Genomic DNA, 20,174 nt, shown 5'->3' on the forward strand with positions numbered 1-20,174 from the left:
TTTTTAACCATGTCCCCTAGTTCTAGTTTGTCCCACAAGGGGAAACATCCTTTCAGAATATTGCACAAAATGTATTAAGTATATTGTCCATCTCTTTTACATTAGCATATTTTATTGTCAGCGTTTCTACAAGGCAGCGATGTCGTGAATTGACCTTTGAAAATTTTGGAACTTTTTTTCCATTTCCTAAAGCTATGGGTGGAATTTTACCGTCGCCCCACCGTGGGGATGAAACCAGAAATGCGGCAAGCTGTTCAAAAGTCCATTGACTTTGGCGGGACCGGAAAATCCCGCCGGCGGGAGGGGCCATAAAATTCGGCCCCAATTGGTTTGGATTACCTGGGCATGCGTGTAGGAGAGACTTGGGCACGCTCCTTTCCAGGCATGTGATCTTGCCCATGCCCTCCCACTACCCTGCCATCCCATGATCTAGCACAACCAGGTGCAATGAGAGTTAAATCTGCATCTTGTTTTGCTCAAGGTCAACACAGTGGCAATGTAGTTATTTTTTTAAAATTCATTCATGGGATGTGGGCATGGCTGGCTAGGCCAGCATCAAGCGAGTGAATCTAGGAAACTGGCTCCCCAGGGAGATGGTGGAAGAAATGAACATTGAGTCAGTCAAATTAGCTAAGATTTTTTTTCGGAAATGAGATTTTGAGATATAAATCATGAGTCATCTGAGACATGACATGTGGGGTAAGTCTGGCGGGCTTGGGAGGAATATACATAAGAAATAAGAGCAGGAGTAGGCCATTCAACCTCTTAAGCCTGTGCCACCAGTCAATAAGATCATGACTGATCCGATTGTGGCATTAATTATTTTTCCTCCCTGTCCCCCAAACTCCTTGATTCCCTTGCCGATCAAAAATCTGTCTAACTCAGCCTTGAATATATTCAATGACCCAGCCTCCACTGCTTGCTGGGGGAGAGAATTCCAAATGCAAATGAGTCTCCGAGAGAAGAAACTCCTCCTCATCTCCATCTTAAATGGAAGACCCCCTATTTTTAAGCTGCGCCCCCTAGTTCTAGATTCCCCCACAAGGAGAAACATCTCCTTTCAGCATCCACCCTGTCAAACTCTCTCAGAATCTTATATGTTTCAGTAGCTTTCAATAAGAACAGGTGACTTTGGGCCTATGCTTCCCACCATTGGGGATTTTCTTCACCTCATGCCTGTGTCTGTTGTGGACTCATTGATAGAGATCAATTGCTATGATTAGTCAACATTAATGCAACATTATCATTGCTTTGTGAGACTATCAGGTGGTGAATTAGGTGGGACTTGACCTTTTATCATCTAGCAGTTCCTATGTTCTAACAATAGAAACAATAACTATGTCTTTGATTTCACCAGAAATAGTGAACAGAAGAAATCTTCATAACTCATACTTGCAACACCACTGCATTTGTTGCAGCCAAACAAATTCTCACCCTGTAGTTGTTCATATACGTTTTTAATTGAGGGTTTGCCTCATAAACAGAAGGATTTTTTTTTCATGTTCCTGAACTTGTACAATGAATTTTCTCTATTTTGTTTAAACTGTTCAGGGTTTCATGTCATCGACGAAATTGTGGAAGGAACTGGGTCCGGTTGCCCCGCTGAATTTCTGAACATTCAGGTTCCTTCTGGAGACCCGGTTTTTGATCCTAACAGCACAGGGAGTGTACAGCTGCCATTCCAGAGAAGTCAGTGGGCAACAAGCTCAGGCCAAAGTCCAAACAACCCCCGATTGCAGGTATGCTTTGTAACAAGTTGCTTCATACTCATTGATCCAATAAATAATGCACATTTCTAATTTTGAATTTTATAGGAAACAGATTTAAAAGTAGGAGATGCACTTCTCCAATTCTCAAGTTCCCAATCTCGGCCTTTCCTTCAGTAAGGGGTAGGTAGGGGGGAGTGATTCCTACTCGGAGAAGAGAAAATCACAAGACAAAGCGCTCCTTTGCCGCTAGTGGTTGTTCAGGGGGCAGCAGTTGGCAGGAGCCTATGAGCAACTTTCTCTCTTGCGCTGAAGAATAAGCTGCAAATGTCAAAGAGTGAAAATACAGAACAACTGAAACACAAATTTTCATAAAAGCACAAGTTACTTGGGATGAGGGAGGCCATTTGACCAATTATTCTTTATCCATCTGTTTAAAAAAAACTTTCTAGCCTAATCCTCCCATCACAGCACCTATTTGTACCTTAAATGATTGAAAAGATTTTTGACTGCAACACACATCTTACAGTGCTTTTCACGTGTTGATGCTGTTTGATGAAAAATCTCCGAAGGTCTGTCTTGACATTTTTGATGTTTGAACATATGTCCCCTTCTGTCATGTTTACTGTACTTTGAAGTCATGTTCTAATTAATCTTTTCTTTGCAACTTGCCATCTTCTTTACAGTGTGTAAAATCTTGACTTTGTCAGTTCCTTTCAAGGCTAAAGGGACCAAGTTTCTTTAGTCATTGCTTAGAATTGATTACTCACATTAAGGATCAACCTCATTATTGCTGCATTATCTCTAAGTGCGTTAACGCCTCTCTTGTGTTTGAATCAGTGACCAAAACTTGACATCATCTACATGTGCAGCCTTATCAGAGCATTGTTACAGTGGTATCATGACTAATCCTTTATAATCAGGTTGCATGTTCAGCTGTGGCTCAATTGGTCGCACTCTTTCCTCTGGGTCAGAAGCTTATGGGCTCAGGTTCCCGTCTAGAGACTTGAGCTCAAAATCTAAGCTGGCACTTCAGTGCAGTACTGAAGGAGTATTCTCACAGGCAGAGTTTAACATATCTTTAAATATTACTGAATGAATAGTTAGTGGGCTGAAAGAAGGTACATCCACCATCATAAATGAAATTCTAAACTAAAGGTACATGCTTTTTTCTACGTTCAGTCCCTTAGCCAGGGTGCCTGTGCATTAGGGATATCTATTTTGGGGGGCAATGTTTCGGTGTTAAGGATTTGGCTCAGTCTATGAAAGGGTTAACAGTTTAACTCAAATGAAGTACAGCTAAAAAATCCTCTGTGAGAAATACATACATATTAATTGCACACACACACATAGAAAGACACAAAGGCCTTGAGAACAAGGTAGCTGTGCTTAAGCAAATAACATGCACCTGCTTTTTACTTCTCAAGGATCGTTGCTTAGCTTCTCAGGAATTGCTAAAGGCAAGAAAGTCTAAAATAAAACAGACAATAGTCGTGTTATTCAAACACAACAGATTTTATTTATATTACAAACTTAAACAAGTTAGTCAGATGTCAAGGGAACATCATTTTGCCAAGAGTTTAACAAGGTTTCCTCATAGCTGAGTCAAAGAATGACAAAAATGACAGTTCATACTTTTGATTGTAAGTATAAAACTAGTTTAAATGTTTGAATATCCTGCTTAATTTTATTCTCTAAGTGGATCTGAGGTTTGTATTTACTATATTTAGATGAATTAGTTTATCTTGTATTTGCATTCTCAAATATTCAAAACATTATTATAATGTATTCCAAGATTTAAGCTTGTAATAAAGTATTATATTGTAACCATTAAAAAATTTGTGGGACTGAAGATTGCCCCTTATCGGTGGGGTTGTGGCGGGGCGGGCAGGAGCGTGCACGAACCCGATCAGCGCCCCCGATTGGGTTCACGCCACCATTTTACGTGGGCAAGCCAATTAAGCCCCACCCAGCGTGATGCTCACCCGGGAAGGCTGAGCACTCCCTGTGCGGGCAGGAGGCGGGATTCCCTGAGTCCGGGCCTGTGCGGCGCAGAAATCTCCCTGAGGCACAGAGGTGCCTTAGGGAGATCTGTTTAACATTTAGACATCTGAATAAAGTAACTAAAAACTTTTAAAACATGTCACATGAGCTGGGACATGCCAGTGAATTTTTAAAATAAGTTTTATTGAATTTTTAAACACTTCATGAAACCTCATCCCACCCGTCGATGAGGTTCCATGAAAAATGTGAAGGCCGCCTGGGCTCTTCACCTGCCCGCTAATCTTAAGGTTGGACGGGCAGCTCATTTAATTATATCAATTAGTTTTTAACAGGCCTTAGTAGGCCATTGGCAGTCCGGCAGGTGCCCGCCAAACTGAAAATCTAAATGACGTGTGGTGACATCGGGACGCCTGCCCAGCATCACCATGCGTCATTTTATGCGTCGGCGAGCGGGCCCTGCCCCCGCTCGCCAACCAGAAAACTGTTTCGTAGTCTCAGTCTGTAAACATCACTGATCCTAACTCTTCCGGAATTCTTAATTATAAGATCTACATGTGCTGTGAGAGGTTAGTCTATAAGAGAGATGATTCTCTTATAATGTACTGTGTAAATTCTATTCTGAGATATCTTTGTTTAATCTGAAAATGCCTGAAAAAAACAACATTTTATCTTAGGACCACATAGGTGATTAAGCTCTTATGATTATGACGGACAGGAGAGAGACAGATGAACTGCATTGATTTTCTCTTATTACCTGTCCATAAGCAGAAGGTGTTTTGATTAGATTTTAAAACATGCGATGACATGTTTTCCCAATCCCTCGATTTTTGTGATCCAATTTATTAATAATCCACAGCAAGCTCAAGTGAGGATTAACTCAGAAGGTTAGGTTATTTTTCACATTCAAAACGTGGGGAGGTGTGTCAGCAACATCCCACTCCAAACATACACACTCACACACAGTAAAGGGAGGATAGAGAATCAGAGCTTTACAGTACAAGAGCCATAGAAATGAATATCAGTTCACATGAGTTCCAGTGTCGGAAGTCAGGGTCTAATGAGGAATTCTTTCATGAAGACATTCAAGTTCAGCTGGCAGAAGACCAGAGTTGTAGTATTCACTTTCCAGTTGGTGCTGATATTGCAAGATGAAGTAGATACGCAGAGACTGAGTTGGTTCTGTAGGCGATGGTACTAAAATCTTCCAGCAGCTTGATAATCGGGCTGTTGTTCTGCCTGTGGAGGGGCCTGATTCTTGGTGGGTCAACAGTTGGATGTTAAAACAGCTGACTGACTAGTTCTCAGTACTGAAAGGCATATAGGGATTTCAAAATGGTCACCGGAGTCATGTGCCCTTCCTTCTACACAATTACTTCAAAAAGGGATGTTTATCCAGTGCTTGGGATTGGCTTTGATTTCAGGGCTGATTATGTCCCAGTCATTAGTTGTTGAAAGAGATACCATCATTTTGAGGATCTGGTGTTTTGGAAGCCATTGTCTAGGTAGACCCACAGACCCCACTATCAAAGTGAACTTATCAAATGCAAATGACATCCCTGTGGATACCTTTGAAGTGGGTCTGGAGAGTCCCACATGTGATATAAGTCTGTCAGCAGCTCTCCAGGCATAACGAGGTTAGAAGTGCAAGCCTCCTGGTCTTTGATATTACACGAGGTCTCTACAATGAGGTGTGTAATTCCAGATGCTGAGAAAATAATTCTTTTGCTTTTGAAACTCCTCGTGGTGGCTCTCAGACAAAGGGCCAACCCTGTGGTCAGGTGACTTGTAGCAGCTATCCTTTTGGTCCAGCAAAAAGTCCACTTTTAAATACAGCAATATGAATAAAATTTTGACATATGATGTGTCATGTCGTAGGAACCCAACATGATGACTTAGAATTTTTTTTAGTTGAGAGTCAAAAGTAACAAATTCAAAAGAATAGATTTACCCTTGCTGAGGTGAGAGGTGGTGGCAGGGAGGGAGGGGTGATGGTGGTGTTGATGGTAAAGATAACAGAACTCTAACATTGGGAGGAATATGGGGAGACTCCCTGATCTTCGAGACACACCAGGAATTTTTTTTGCATCCTCCCGTGCACACCTATAAGGAGTGAGAACAAAAATTATAGGAAAAACTCATCAGGCCAGGCAGCATCTGTGCAGAGAAACAGAGTTAACATTTCAGGTCGATGACCTATCATCAGAAAGCGACCTTTCATAACATTTCACAAGATTTATAGGGCTTTGGATTAACACTGCATCCAAAAGGGAGTGTTACTTCAGGTGATGATTCACTATTTAATGCCTGGTTTTAACCTCTACTATAATAATAATAATTACAGAGGGGAGTTCCTGAGGTTAAAATTAAACCACATCAGAAAAATGATTTAGATTGCAGCTAAGTTGCATTGTATGATGGAAAGGTTTGCCTTGTTATTGGGGACAGTAGACTGCTGTACATTATCAACACAAAAATGGATTAGAAACAATTAGTGGAGAAGTGCTGCCTACTCTTGACTCGCACCAAATCCCATCCCCCTACCACCCATGTGCTCACTGAACTAATTGGCTCCTGGCCAACCAATGTCTTGATTTTAAAATTCTCATCCTTGTTTTCAAATTCCTTCATGGCCTTGCTCCTCCCCATCAGCCCCAGAACCCTCCGAAATATCAGCACTCCTCTAATTCTGGCATCTTTAATTTAATCACTCCAACAATGGCAACCCTGTCTTCAATTACCTAGGACCCAAGCTCTGGAATTCCCTCCCTAAATCTCTCCGGCTCTCTACCTCGCTTTCCTCCTTTAAGACACTCCTTACCCCTCTGACCAAATTTTTGTTTATCTGACTTAAAATCTCCTTATGTCACTCCGTGTTATACTTTGTTTTATGATGCTTCTGCAAAGTGGTTTAGGATAAGTTGTCGTTGTTGTTGTCGATCACTTACATCTGTCTTGTCACCAATTTATTCCAGATTAACCATGCCACTACATGGATTGATGGGAGTTCTATCTATGGGTCATCACATTCCTGGAGTGATGCCTTGCGTACCTTTTCTGATGGGCTTTTGGCTTCTGGTTCGGACAAATTGTTACCGAGGCAAGGTACTGGGTTGATTCGCTTGTGGAAAACGGCAGATCCTGCAACCAAGCAACATGGAATTCAGGGACTTTTTGGTAACTAGTGTGACTCCACAATACGGCTTGTTAAGTAATCACACCCCTGAGGAATTATAACTGATGTCTGCTAATATCCTCTACTTTTTTCAGGAAGTGGAGCTAAGTATCGCATAGGTAGAATTACGAATGCATTACGAATGAGCTTATTTTCCAGATAAATTGGAATTGGATGCACAGATGGAAAGTTGGGGGTTCCAATCTGATGTATAGAACAACATCTGTTGTTTTGCTTTTAGTTTCTGTTACATATGTGCTACTTTTAGTCATACCTCAGCAAATACTGGTTAAAAACAAAATACGCAAGCTGTAATCCCAGAAGAAGTTTATTAGAATCATCAATTAGAATCATTTCACTGAGGAAATATCAAAGTAGCAGATCCATAGATGATAGACCATGTATAACTCTTTCCAGCATAATTTTTCTGGTTCCTATCTTGGCAGAGCTAACTTCCTCCCTCTTTGTAATATTCCCCTCTGGTTCCTCCCAAGTTGTGAATTCATGAGCCTATTGCTCCTTTCCAATTGCTCAGCGCTGGGATCAAGATCCCTTGCACAGTTGGAGAGTTTAGCGCCCCAAAATACTTCGCAAAGGAGAGGGAGGAAAGAAAACTGAGCAGGCGTCAGTGGCAAGTTAGACAGGTCGAAGAGATAGGTTTTGAGGAGGTTTTTGAGAGATAGTGTGCAGAGGAGATCTACTGAATGGTTCCAGGGATGAGGGACTTTTTTATTGTTTTATTCATTCATGTGGGCTTCACTGGCTGGGCCACAACTTATTGCCTATCCTTAGTTGACCTTGAGAAGACAGTGGTGAACTACCTTCTTGAACCGCTGCAGTCTATGTGGTGTAGGTACACCCAGAGTGTTACGAAGGGAGTTCCAGGATTTTGACCCAGTGACAGTGAAGGAACAGCGATATATTTCCAAGTCAGGATGGTGAGTAACTTGGAGGGGAACATCCAGGTGGTGGTGTTCCCATCCATCTGCTGCCCTTGTCCTTCTAGATGGTAGTGATCATGGGTTTGGAAGGTGCTGTCTAATGAGCATTGGTGAACTCCTGCAGTGCATCTTGTAGATGGTACACACTGCTGCTACTGTGCATCGGTGCTGGAAGGAGTGAATGTTTGTGGAAACTTCCACAGGTATTTCATTAGGTAGGAGAAGCTGGGATTGCCCTCCTTGGAGCAAAGCAAATTGAGGGAACGTTTGATAGAGGTGTACAAGATTATGACAAGTTTAGGTAACATAGATGAAGATAAGCTGATGGTTCAAGGACTGGAGGATACATATTTAAGGTTTTGGGCAAGAGATGCAGAATGGATGTGAGGAAGAACTTAGTTACACAGTGACTACGCAATGACCTGGAACCTGCTGTCTACAAGGGTGTTGGAAGACGAATGATTTCAAAAGAAAATTGGATGGACACTTAAGGGAAATAAACTTGCAGAGCTGTGGGGATAGAGTGAGGGAATGGGACAGATTAGATTGCTCTACAGAGAACTGGTGTGGACTCTATGGACTTAATGGGCTCTTTCTATGACTCTATGTAGCAAGCTGGAGGGCTTTAGGGAGGAGAATTCCAAAGTTTGAAAATTGGTATGTGGAGTGGATGTGGGATTGTGGGGTGGGACGTGGACAGTGTGCTGGCAGTGGGATGCAGGGGAGACAGAAATTCCAGGAATTCCCAACAAGGGCTTCTGCACACTCAGGGGAACCCAATTACAGAATTGTGGCAGCTCACACCCTAACGTCAGATACTTTGTCATTAAATCTAGATCAACTTTTAGCAAGTGAAAAATGCAGTGCTCCTTCATGACGGGAAGAAGGTTAACAATGAATTTCACCAAATCTTCATGATGTTGTCTTTTTGCATTTCTTGCTGAAAGATTTTGGAAATGCAAGAGCAAACGAGAGTCCCTTCCTCCAAGCGGAAAGCATCATCTGGTTCAGATATCACAATTACTTGGCTGCCCAGCTTAAAGCTCAGAACCCCACATGGACGGATGAAGATTTATTCCAGAATGCCAGGAAGCGAGTCATTGCCACCTTTCAGGTAACTTTAAACAATGGAATTGCTGCTCATTTGTACCCTTGTGGCTCATTGAGTGGGATAGATTAAGAACACTCTTCCTCAACAAGCCATGAACATCATTGCTTATTGAGATCATTGGCCATCAGTAAGGCTCTAACATTAGTGTTTATAATACACTATTACTAAACCGTTCACAACAACGTCACCATTACAAAGGTATCAGCTCTCATTAGGAACCATGCTTTGAAGAGTTCACCTGGAATCTTTGCTTAATGTCAAGGATCCATGGGACATTACCGTATATACATTTTTGACCACAATGTGATGTCCTGTCAGATCTAAAGTACCTGTATATTCAAACCATCTTTTCATAGTTGACATTCGACAGCTTATTCATTGAGTATCAGACATGTGTTTGCTTGAATTCAGACTGGCTTCCCTCAGCCTTCCGTTCTTCTGAAGTGGAGAAAATGAGTGTCCTTATTTCTTAGGCAGTCACTCGGGATCGAGGATGACTTGCTTGCATTCCAGTCTGATGAATGCTGAGATGGCTGATAAGTTCAATGGGCAGTCTGCAGACTCTGATACATATGGGGCAGATGGTACTTGATAGGTAGGGTAGGTGGTTTTTTTGGAGGTATGTGCGCTTCCTCCAATGCCTCAACTTCACCTCTGAAAGTTCCTGGCGAAGCCTCTTCATGTGTTCAGAGCCTTCCTGGTTGAACCTTATCCATTTTAGTCAGTCACAAACCGTGGGTATGTTTGACCACGTCAGTACCTGTTGGCCAAGGTAGATGAGCTCATAACATGACCAAACAGGTCGATTATCAGCCTGTAAATCCTTCCAATATCCCTGATGGCAGGCGATAAGAGCAGGAGAGTTTCCTGGTCAGCCATACTGTAGAAGACAACAGCAAACCACTGCAGAACTTTGCCAAGCATAATCATGGACCAATCAAATGGAAGTCCATGGTCACCAGCACACTCTTGGATCATGGAGGAAGAAACAAGAAACAGAAGTTTTCACTCAGTGGAAAAACATTGAAAGAGGACAAACAGTGAATCCTAGAGGTGTAAGTACATCATTTGTTGAAAGTGCATGTTCAGGTAGCTAAAACTAGGAACACAGACTCCACACTAAAGATGTAATGACACAAAAAAATAGTTAGGCCTTATTTAGATCACCGTGTCCAGTTTTAGAAGTTTCGTTATGGATAGGATATTAAAACTATCACAGTGTTATTGCACCAACTGGTTGTTTGGTAATTGGAGTAAGGATCAATGTTGCATCCAAACCCATTTTATGTGGATAATGTGTTATTGTTTCTCCTTTTCAGACTGTCTTAAAAAAAACCTGTTGGTGCTGATATTCTGAAATAAAAACAGCAAATGCTGAAAATTCATGGCAGGTCACAGTTTTAAAAAGACAACTAATGCTTCAGAGAGAATTTTCATCATGCATTTGATAATCTTAGCCCCAAGCATTACCCTGTTTTTGTCAAGGTGTAAGCGCTCTTAGACCTGACAAAATCAGAGTTGTTGCAACACCAAAGGAGGCCATTCGGCCTGTTGTGTCTGCGCAGGCTCTCTGAAGGGCTAATTTACCCAGTGCCACTGCCTGGCCTTTTCCCCACAGCCCTGCACATTCTTTTTAGTTCAGATAGTAATCCAATTCCCTCCTAAAACATCTCGCTTGAACCCGCCTCCACCACACCCTCAGGTAGTCCATTCTGATCACTCACTGCATGACAAAAGATTTTGTTCATGTCTCCATTGCTTTTTTTTGCCAATTACCTTAAATCTGTGCACTCTTGTTCTCAATCCTTCCCCCATTGGGAATTTTTTCACCGCCTCTGCCCAGACCCCTCATGATTTTGTAAACCTCTACCAAATCTCCTCTCACATATTTCCATCATTTTTTTTTTGTTTCCTCACCTTTACCTAACTCATTTTTTTTTAAATCATACATTTTTAAAGGCACATGAATTTGAAATTGTAAATACAGAAATATTATCTTAAATTTAACATTACATTTTAATTATGTAACTGGCTATTGACTGTGTTTCACTGCTACAGTTCCTGATTAGTTTGCAGCTTGACAAACCACCCTAGCCATTCTCGCCACCGTAACAAGTATCTTAGCTCTCAGTATTATAGAACTTGAATATTGCTGAAAAGAGACATGTAGCTGAAGCTTTTCAGCTTGCTCTCATCAGGACAAATGCAAGAATGCCAAGTTTCAAATGATCACAACAACTTATACAAGACAAAGGAACAACATCGAGAAGTGACTGCATTCACACATTGGGAGCTGTTCTTTGCAAACCAAAGGGGTATGTTCAAACCTTGTGCCTTTTTTGAATTACCCAGGAGCTAGGGAAGCCTATATTCCCCCATTGCTGTCTCCATGGCAGTGCTTCAGCCAATTAGAGTCGACTTGCCAACCAATCAGCACCCTTTTCTCCTGTAGTGTAAATATTGTGATTGTTTGAAATTTGACATTCTGATGAGTGCAACATGTCTCTCTTTTCAGCAATATCTTATTTAATCACATGCAATGGTTCCTTATTGCTTTAAGAGCAAGTTGGGCCTTTAAGTTTCTTAACTTTGCCACTTTTTCTCTATTTCTTACGGCCATTAACAACCCAAGTTGCACACCACCCTGACATGGAAATATGTCGATGTTCCTTCAATGCTGTTGGGTCTAAATCCTGAAACTCCCGATCTGACAGCACTTGTGGGTGTACTTTTTTCCTCTTATGAACTGCAGTGGTTCAAGAAGGCATCTACCTTTTCAAGACCATTAATTCTGTGCATTGCCAGCAATGCTCACAGTCAATGAATGTTATTTTTTATTCTTTCATGGTATGTGGATATCTCAGGTAAGGCCAGCATTTGTTGCCCATCCCCTATTTGTCCTTGAATTCAGTGGCTTGTCAGACCATTTCAGAGGGCAGAGAAGAGTCAACCACATTGATGTGGGTCTAGATTCACATCTAGGCCAGATGGGCAAGGATGGCAGATTTCCCTCCACTGAGGATATTAGTGAACCCAGATGGGTTTTTACGACAGCCGATGATCATTTCATGGTCACCATCACTAAGACTAGCTTTACATTTCAAACTAGCTATTCCAGGTTTATTATTTGAATTCAAACTTCCCAGCTGCCGTGGTGGGATATGAACCCATGTGCCCAGAGCATTAGCCTAGGGTTCTGTATTACTCATCCAGTGACATCATCGCGACACCACCGTCTCCTCTGAAAAATGAAATTCTGGTGCTTAAGGATCACATTGGTCACCAAAAAAAAAAAGGCTTTGCTCTCCGGAACATTCTGATAACCTTAATTACTGCAAAAATTCTGATGAATAATTGAGTGTATAGGTTCAGTGATCGTGTTGAGAGAACACTCCATTTATAATTTCAAAAACCTGATTGCACTGCAGGCTGTACTTTCCAAATTGACAGCTGTGATGAGTACAAGTTGAGTGCAAGTATTAATCCATTCTCACGGGGTTAGCCTTTTAAGTTTGAAGGTGGATCATTGTGGTTTTTTTTATTCGTTCATGCTAGGCCAGCATTTATTGCCAATCCCTAATTGCCCTTGAGAACTGAGTAGCTTGCTAGGACTTTTCAGAGGGCATTTAAGAGTCAACCACATTGCTCTGTGTCTGGAGTCACATCTAGGCCAGAATGATGAAGAACGGCAGACTTCCTTCCCTAAAGAATATTAGTGAACCAGATGGTTTTTACAGCAATGGTTTCATGGTCATCATTAGACTTTTAATTCCATATTTTATTGTTGAATTCAAATGTTGCCATCTGCCATGGTGGGATTTGAACCCGGGTCCCCAGAGCGTTACCCTGGGTCACTGAATTCATCTTTGTCGTCATCGTCGGTCTCTCGGAATTGAGGATGACGTCCGTCAGGCTTGGTGAGATTTCAGGTGACTGAGGAGTCCAATACTGGATCTACATGTTCTTCCACAGTGGGGGCACATTGTTGTGCAGGGGAGTGGAAATCACAGCACCGGGTTAGCTTCCCTGTCCTTCCTCTGCTGCCACTGTTGCACCTCGCTGTCAAGTTGCTGAGCCTCTAAGTGGCTTGCACCAGGCTGGTGATGCCATGCCGAATGATCAGCAGCATTGTCCTTCCAGTCAGTGGTACTAATGCCTCCGTGCTTTACGGCAACCTTGAGCACATCCTTATACCGTTTCCTTTGGCTGTCCTTTGAGCATTGGCCAATGGAGAGCTGAGAGAAGAGAACCTGCTGAGAGTTTCAGGCATCCAGATGCAATGGCCTGTCCATTAGAGTTGGTTCCGTAGGAGCAGGCCTTCAATGCTGGTAGACGCAACTTCATAGAGGACATTTATGTTAGTCCAGCCGTCCTCCCATTTGATCCCCAGGATTCGACACAAGCACCGCTGATGGAAGCTCGCAAGGATCTTAATGTGGCATCGGTAGACAGTCCATGTTTCGCTGCAGTAAAGGAGGGTGGTCAACACAATTGCCTTATAAACCAGAACCTTTGTTGACTTCCAAAGGTCCCTGCTGGCAAAGACACATTGGTGCAGCTTGAGGAAGGCAGTACTGGCGCAGTTGACTCGGTGTTGGACTCCCTCATCGATGGTAGTCCCTTGGGACAGATGACTGTTGAGATAAGGGAAGTGCTGCGCATATTCCAGAGCCACCCCATCTATGTAGGTGGTGCAGGGGATGTTTAACTGGCTCGGGGAAGGTTGAAGGACCTTCGTCTTGGCGATGTTTAAGGACAGGCCAAGCCTATGATATGAGATGTTGAAGAGGTCAAGCAATATTTGCATGTCCTGTACAGAGTGAGCCATCACGCAGTGTTCATCCACAAACTGAAGGACGTGGATGTCCATGGTGGTGAGTACAGTTTTTTCCCAGAAGCGACCAAGGTTGAAGAGCTTCCCAGTCAGATGATACTGAATGCTGACACCAGGTGGTAGGTCATCATGGATGAAGTGGACAATGATGGTCAGGTAAATGGTGAACAAGCTGGGGGCGATCACATTATCTTGTTTGTTCCCGGTCCGGTTGTGAAAGGTGTCAGATTCAGATCCTGTACTCAGGAAGGTGGTGGCCATGTTGTCATGCAGAAGTCTCAGGATGGTGACAAACTTCAACAGGCAACCAAAGCGTTGGAGGACAATCCATAGAGCTATACAATTTAAAGAATCAAATGCCTTGGTCAGGGCGATGAAGGTGAGGAACAATTCTTGATTTTGCTCCTGACATTTTTCCTGGATCTGTCTAGTCACAACGGCCGTGTTCGCAGTACCCCGGGATGGTCGGAAACCACACTGGGTTTCTGGAAGTATCTCCTCAGTGACCGGATGAAGGTGGTTCGGGAAGAGGCGGGCCAGGATCTTACCCACAATGGACAGGAGGGAAATCCCCCTGTAGTCACTTGGAATCAGATTTGTCCCCCTTCTTATGGATAGTAATGATGGTCACGTTCATGAAGTCGCGGGGGGATGTCCTCTTAGTCCCAGAGGCAGAAGATGATCTGGTGGTGTCATGACACGAGCTGATAGGTGCCAGCATGGTAGACCTCCTGCGGGTACACTGTCTGGCCCACAAGCTTTGTTGGTTTTCATTTGTTGGATCGCCCGCTTAAGCTCATCGATGGTTGTTGGATCGCCAAGGGAATCTTCCACAGGGTGGGCAGAATTTTACGCCCGGGGCAGGTGCCCAATCCGATTGGGTGTAAGATAGCGTGCGATGATGTCGGACGAGCGTCCCAACGTCATCGCCCACTCGCGCAATATTTCGGATGGTGGGCGTGCACTCGAGTTGGCAGCGTGCCCGCCGACAATTAAGAGGCCTATGAGGGCCATTAAAGTTTCAACTGGAAGCGATTTTTCACAGCCCGTCCAAGGTTACGGTTGGTGGGCGGGCTTCGGATTTTTGAGGAAACCTCACCCAAGGGCAGTATGAGGTTTCCAAGATCAAATAAAAAATTATAAAAATGTTTGGGTGAAATTTTTACCATCTGTATATTCAGGTGAGTGAGTCCGATGTGTGGACTTTTTTTTCTGCATTTTTACATCCTTATTTCTTGCTTTTAAATTCTCCAGCTCCCTGAGGCAGCTCTCTGCCTTCAAGGAGCTTTCATTGCGCGCTCCCCTGTGCCTGCGCTGACTTCAGCAGCGCTCGCTCTCCTTCACCCCCTCTCCCACTGCCCCCTTACACCAGCCCCCCTCCCATCGTCGCCCTCCACCCCAGCAGTGCTGAACCTTTCAGCGCACATTTCATGCCGGCTGACTATTGGCCAGCCAGCATGAAATCGCGGTTGGGGGCCTTTCGTGGTCAGCGGCCTGTTTCCCGGGCCCACCCACCATGCCCACCCAATGACCTGAAATCCTACCCGGTGTTGTGGGTTGGCTTGGAGGATCTCCTCCGATACGGTAAAGCCCTAATTGAGGAGCAGTTCAAAATGCTCCTTCCAACGCTGACGGGTGGCGTTGTCGTCCTTGAGGATCTGGATAGGAGCCATCCTGTGATCGAGGAGGGTTTTTTCCTGGTCAAGCGGGGTCTGTAGATCATCTTGGTAGCCTGGAAGAAATTGCATGTGTCATGCTGGTCGGTTTAGGCCTGAATCTTGAGCGCCTTGTCCACCTACCAGTTGTCTTTTATATGTCGCTGGACTTCAGCTTTCAGTTGGTGGTACACTGCCATCATTCGCTGGGTACATGGTAGACTTTGCCAAGCGATGAAGGCTGCTCGCTTCCACTCGAGGAGATCACAGGTTGTGGTGTAATTGATGTCAAACCAGCCTTGACTCCACCGTGACATGAACCTGATTGTCCATGCGCAGGTGTCTAGGACAGCGGACTGGAGTTGCTCCCAGTATGCCTGGATGGAAATGGCATCGGTTGTGGACACCTGCTCCAGTGCACTGTGCAACTGGGCCTGGAACTCTTCCTGCAGTCCTAGGTCCTTCAATACTGCAAAGCTCAGCTTTCTTCAGGCACCATTTTGGGTCCTCTGCTGTCTTGGCGCCAGTCAGATGTTCATCATCAAGTGCACAAGTCGGCAGTTTGTCCAGCAATATTCAGAACCTTTTGTGGCCCTCGTGACAAGCACAACCCACAGGTCTCTACCTCAGACAATGGTGTAGCCCACGAGGTGCCAATGCCCTGACCTTGGGTGCCTCCACGCAGCCTTGAGCTGATTCTTCTGGCAGAAGACTGTGTTCGTCACAATCGGACCATATTGGGCACAATTGGTCAAGAGTAGGATGCTGTTGGCATTGGCCTGCCCCACCCCATTCTTGCTCATAGTTGCACTCCATATTTCATGGTCACATCCAATTTGGGCATTAAAGTACCTAAGGAGGATGACCTTGTCATTCCTTGGGATGAAATCTCTGGATTACTAGTCCAGTGACAATGCCACTATGCCACCACTTCCCTGTAAATTTGTAAGTGCAGTTGAAACATTCAACGTTTAAAAATGAGGCTATGGAAAGGTGCCTTACTCACCTGCCTTCCATAAGACACTTGTTCGACCCCAGGTGAAGTATCACGTCCAATTCTGGGCTCCATATTTTTGGAAGGGCGTGAAGAGAGGTTGTGGTCGAGTTTTAATAGAATTGTTCCAGGGTTGAAGGATTAGAGTAACAAGGGTAGATTGGAGAAACTGGGATTGTCCTTCTGAGAGAAGAGAAGATTGAGAGGGGGTTTGATAGAAGTATTTAAAATCATGAAGGACTTGGACAGAGGAAGTAAAAGGACACTGTTTCAATGTATCAGTTGAGAGAAGGTTCACGTGACTCACCCCTGGGATGAGGGGCTTATCTAATGTGGAAAGTTCAACAAGTTGGGTCTATACCCATTGGAGTTTAAGAGAATGAGAGGTGATCATATTGTAACATATAAGATCCTGTGGGGGCTTGATATGGTAGATACCAGGAGAATGTTTCCACTTATTGGAGAGACTAGAATAAGAATAAATGGTCTATCACTGAAGATGGAGATGAGGAGAAATTTTTTTTCTCTCAGAGTCATTAGTATGTGGAATTCCCTTCCCCAGAAAGCAGTGGTGGCTGGCTCATTGAATTTATTTAAGGCAGAGTTAGACAAATTTTTGATAGACAAGGGAGTCGAGGGTTATGGGGGGGCAGACATAGTGGAGTTGAGACCACTACCACTATCTGTTTATTGGGGATAGGCAGGAATGTCGAGTTAAAGTTAAAATTAGATCCATTATTGAATGATGGAGCAGGCTCGAAGCACTGAATGGCTGACTCCTGCTCCTAAGTCCTATGTTTCTATGTTCCAGTGGCTGGTGGGTCGATAACCAAATGGCACAGATTCAAGATGATTCACAAAGGAACCATTGACAACGCGAGGAAATACATTTTTTCTGCAATGATTAGTTAGGATTTATAATGCACTGCCCAATAGGGTCTCATTAGTAGTTTTCAAAAGGGAGTTGGCTAAATACTTGGAGATAAAAATGCAGTGATTTGAGGGAAAGAGTTGGGGAGTGGGACTAAGTGGAGTTCTCTGCAAAAGACCCAGCACAGATTTGATGGGCTAAAGGGCCCCTTTCAGTGCTCTTCTTTGATTCTATGGCTCATGAGTTCCCATTTTTCAGGAAAGTGCAGATTTTGCAGGATGTGGCAGTTATGCCTAAGTTGAAGTTGCAGTTCATGCTTATTAGTCAATACAGCATGTTATGTGAGGAATGATGCTTAATTTGTGAGGGTCTATAGTTTCACAGTGAGAGTCCAGGCAGTAAGAAAGCGAGTTTGGAAAGATTCTGCTGTACAGAATGTTCTGCTCTAATAGACAAAGAGCAGACTGTCTCATGGTTTTACTGCTCAATGGCATATTGTTCAGATGGGAAACAAAAGTTGATCTGGCATCTGCAATGGGCAGAATGAGAAATGAGACCCGACTGGGTCATGCTGAGTGAGGGAGAATGCCAGACAGCAAAGCTGCACAATGAGAAAGTTAACATTGCTGATGGAGCTTCTAAGGCTTGGAAAAGGAATGTGATGGCACAGCAATGATGAGAATTTATCCCACAGGTTAACTGTCATAAAACAAAAGCAAAACACCGTGGATGTTGGAAATAAAGACAAAAAAGAATGCAGGAAATACTCAACAGGTCAGGCAGAATCTCTGGAGAGCGAAAAAGAGTTAACGTTTCATGTTACAATGACATTTCATCGGATTCTGATAAAATCTCTGAGGACTCTGGAATATTTGCAAGTTGCTCAGAGCTCAGTTACAGACAGAGATCATTTGTGTTATTTACCAAATTGACCACTACTATATTTAATCGCAATAGGAGTTCCAAATGTTCCCACTTTGTTGAAGATTTGTGAATTTAAAATGGGCTTTGTCTTGTTTGTGAAGAATTTTTAAAAAGCTGATGTAAAGAAACTGAAAAATATGTACAGTCGGAGCTTTTTGCCTTGCACTCATCAGGACAGCTCCACAAGATAAAACAACAGTGAAAAGAACAACAATTCGTACTACATGAGAAGAGAGTGTTGATTAGTTGGCAAGTGGACTCTGGCTGGTAGAGGCAATGCCATGGAGAATGCAGCAGAGAACAGTTAACTGCCAAAATGTGTTCCTCACGGACATCTTTGTTATGATTTTAACATTAATTAGGTCCATTCAGAGTTGCATACTTTGGACTTTTTTAAAATAGATTATTTGCTGGTTTCCAACCTATATCTTATTTGCCTTTAAAAGCAGGTTTAATTAACACTGAAGTGAGATACTGGTGCACTTGTGGTGTCACTTTTAACTTACATGCTACATTACGTTTCAATGCTCTGTCTCTATTACATCTTATGTGCATGAAATTTTCAACCTGCTAATGCAGAATACACTTTAAATGAAACTGTTTATCTGCATTCTGAAAGCAATTCATTTGCTTTGGTACCTGAGTTAAGGCAATATGCATATTGCAGAGGATGTGTACATTTCTGGGGCGGTTTCTCTCGGTCTCCAAGAGGGAAGTCATTACCCATTAATTGGATCAGAATAATGGGTGGAACTTAATCCATGTGACGGGAGCCTTGCCCATTGGCTGGAGAGTTGGCGAGAGCCCCATGTTGTCTCCTTTGAGGAAGACCAACCATTTTAAGTGCTGCTTAGGCATTTAAGCAGTCAGTGGTGGGCCTTCCCCAGGACCGAGGACCCCAGGCACAGAAATGCAGCTGTCGACCAATCAGGGGCTGGCAGCTGTCCATTGCAGGCAGTGCCAGCCAGACTAGTGGCAGCTGTCAGTACTGCATCCACCAGGGGCTCAGGATGTACGAGGGACCCCACGCCACAGAAGGGTGAGAATGGTGGACGGGGTGTTTGGGAGGAGTGGGGATGTCACTAGCGGGGCAGGGAAGGGATAGTGGGTTCAGAAGAAAGGGCAGGGAGTGACCCTCACCGGGCCCCACCTCCCTCCCTGTTCTCGATGCTGGGTCCCTTGATCAAGCACTGAGTGCCTTTGAACAAAGGACCTCCATGGGAGCTTGCCATTGGGTTTGTTTTTCAGGTTTCCCATGTGGCGGGTGCCCTGCCCGCTGCTGGTTGAATCCCAGTGGTGGCAGGATGAGGCCCCATTAAGCAGGCACTAATTGCCCACTTAGGGGCCTCAAATGGCATTGGGACAAAAGGGTCATCCAAGAGCCTTCCCACCCCAGACTTAATCTGGGCAGAGGCAGGATGACGGCGGAATTCCAACCCCTCCTGCCCAATTAAATCCCCCTCCCCCACCCCCTCCCCCCGACTCCTGCCAAAGTTGCTTCGAGGGAGGGCATTAAATTTCACCCAATGTCGCTGGTTCTCGAGATGTTGTGAATACTTATTGCTTTCAAATAATAATAATCGGTGTCTTTGAGGCCACACCATCTGAGATGCAAGTCAGGTGCTGGAAGATAACGCAAATCATGGCAAAAATCAAGAGCACTTTCTTCACCTAACTGAAAATGCATTTCTGTGCCTTGTATGAAAGGAATTTTTCTGATCTGTTATTAAAAGCCATTGCTTAAATCCACATTCTGACAGTGAATTTAAATTTCCTCTGTCAGATCTGCTTCATGTTCTTTAAAGACCCAATTAACAGATTTTAAGATCGAAGAGATTGTATTATTTCCAACATGTAATTTAAGAAAATTTCTGATGATTAGTCTGCTTCTGCTTAATCAAGAACGGTATTAAGAAATCTAGTTTTAGCCTGAGACGTAAGAGGCAATTCTGTGGAGTTCTC

General features: G+C 43.7%; 1 protein-coding gene across 3 annotated transcripts in view; it reads left to right on the top strand.

The window, feature by feature from the left end:
• The window catches only part of LOC121272151 (dual oxidase 1-like), a 115,289-nt gene that overhangs the window by 20,818 nt on the left and 74,297 nt on the right, over window positions 1–20,174 (top strand). For all 3 annotated transcript variants that reach the window (XM_041178660.1, XM_041178659.1, XM_041178661.1), the window contains 3 exons: window positions 1,552–1,739; window positions 6,683–6,884; window positions 8,771–8,937. In XM_041178660.1, the coding sequence (XP_041034594.1) occupies window positions 1,552–1,739; window positions 6,683–6,884; window positions 8,771–8,937 (557 nt within the window). The remainder of the gene's footprint in view (window positions 1–1,551; window positions 1,740–6,682; window positions 6,885–8,770; window positions 8,938–20,174) is intronic.

This window comes from Carcharodon carcharias, chromosome 32 (assembly GCF_017639515.1).
Source record: "Carcharodon carcharias isolate sCarCar2 chromosome 32, sCarCar2.pri, whole genome shotgun sequence".
Lineage (NCBI taxonomy): Eukaryota > Metazoa > Chordata > Chondrichthyes > Lamniformes > Lamnidae > Carcharodon > Carcharodon carcharias.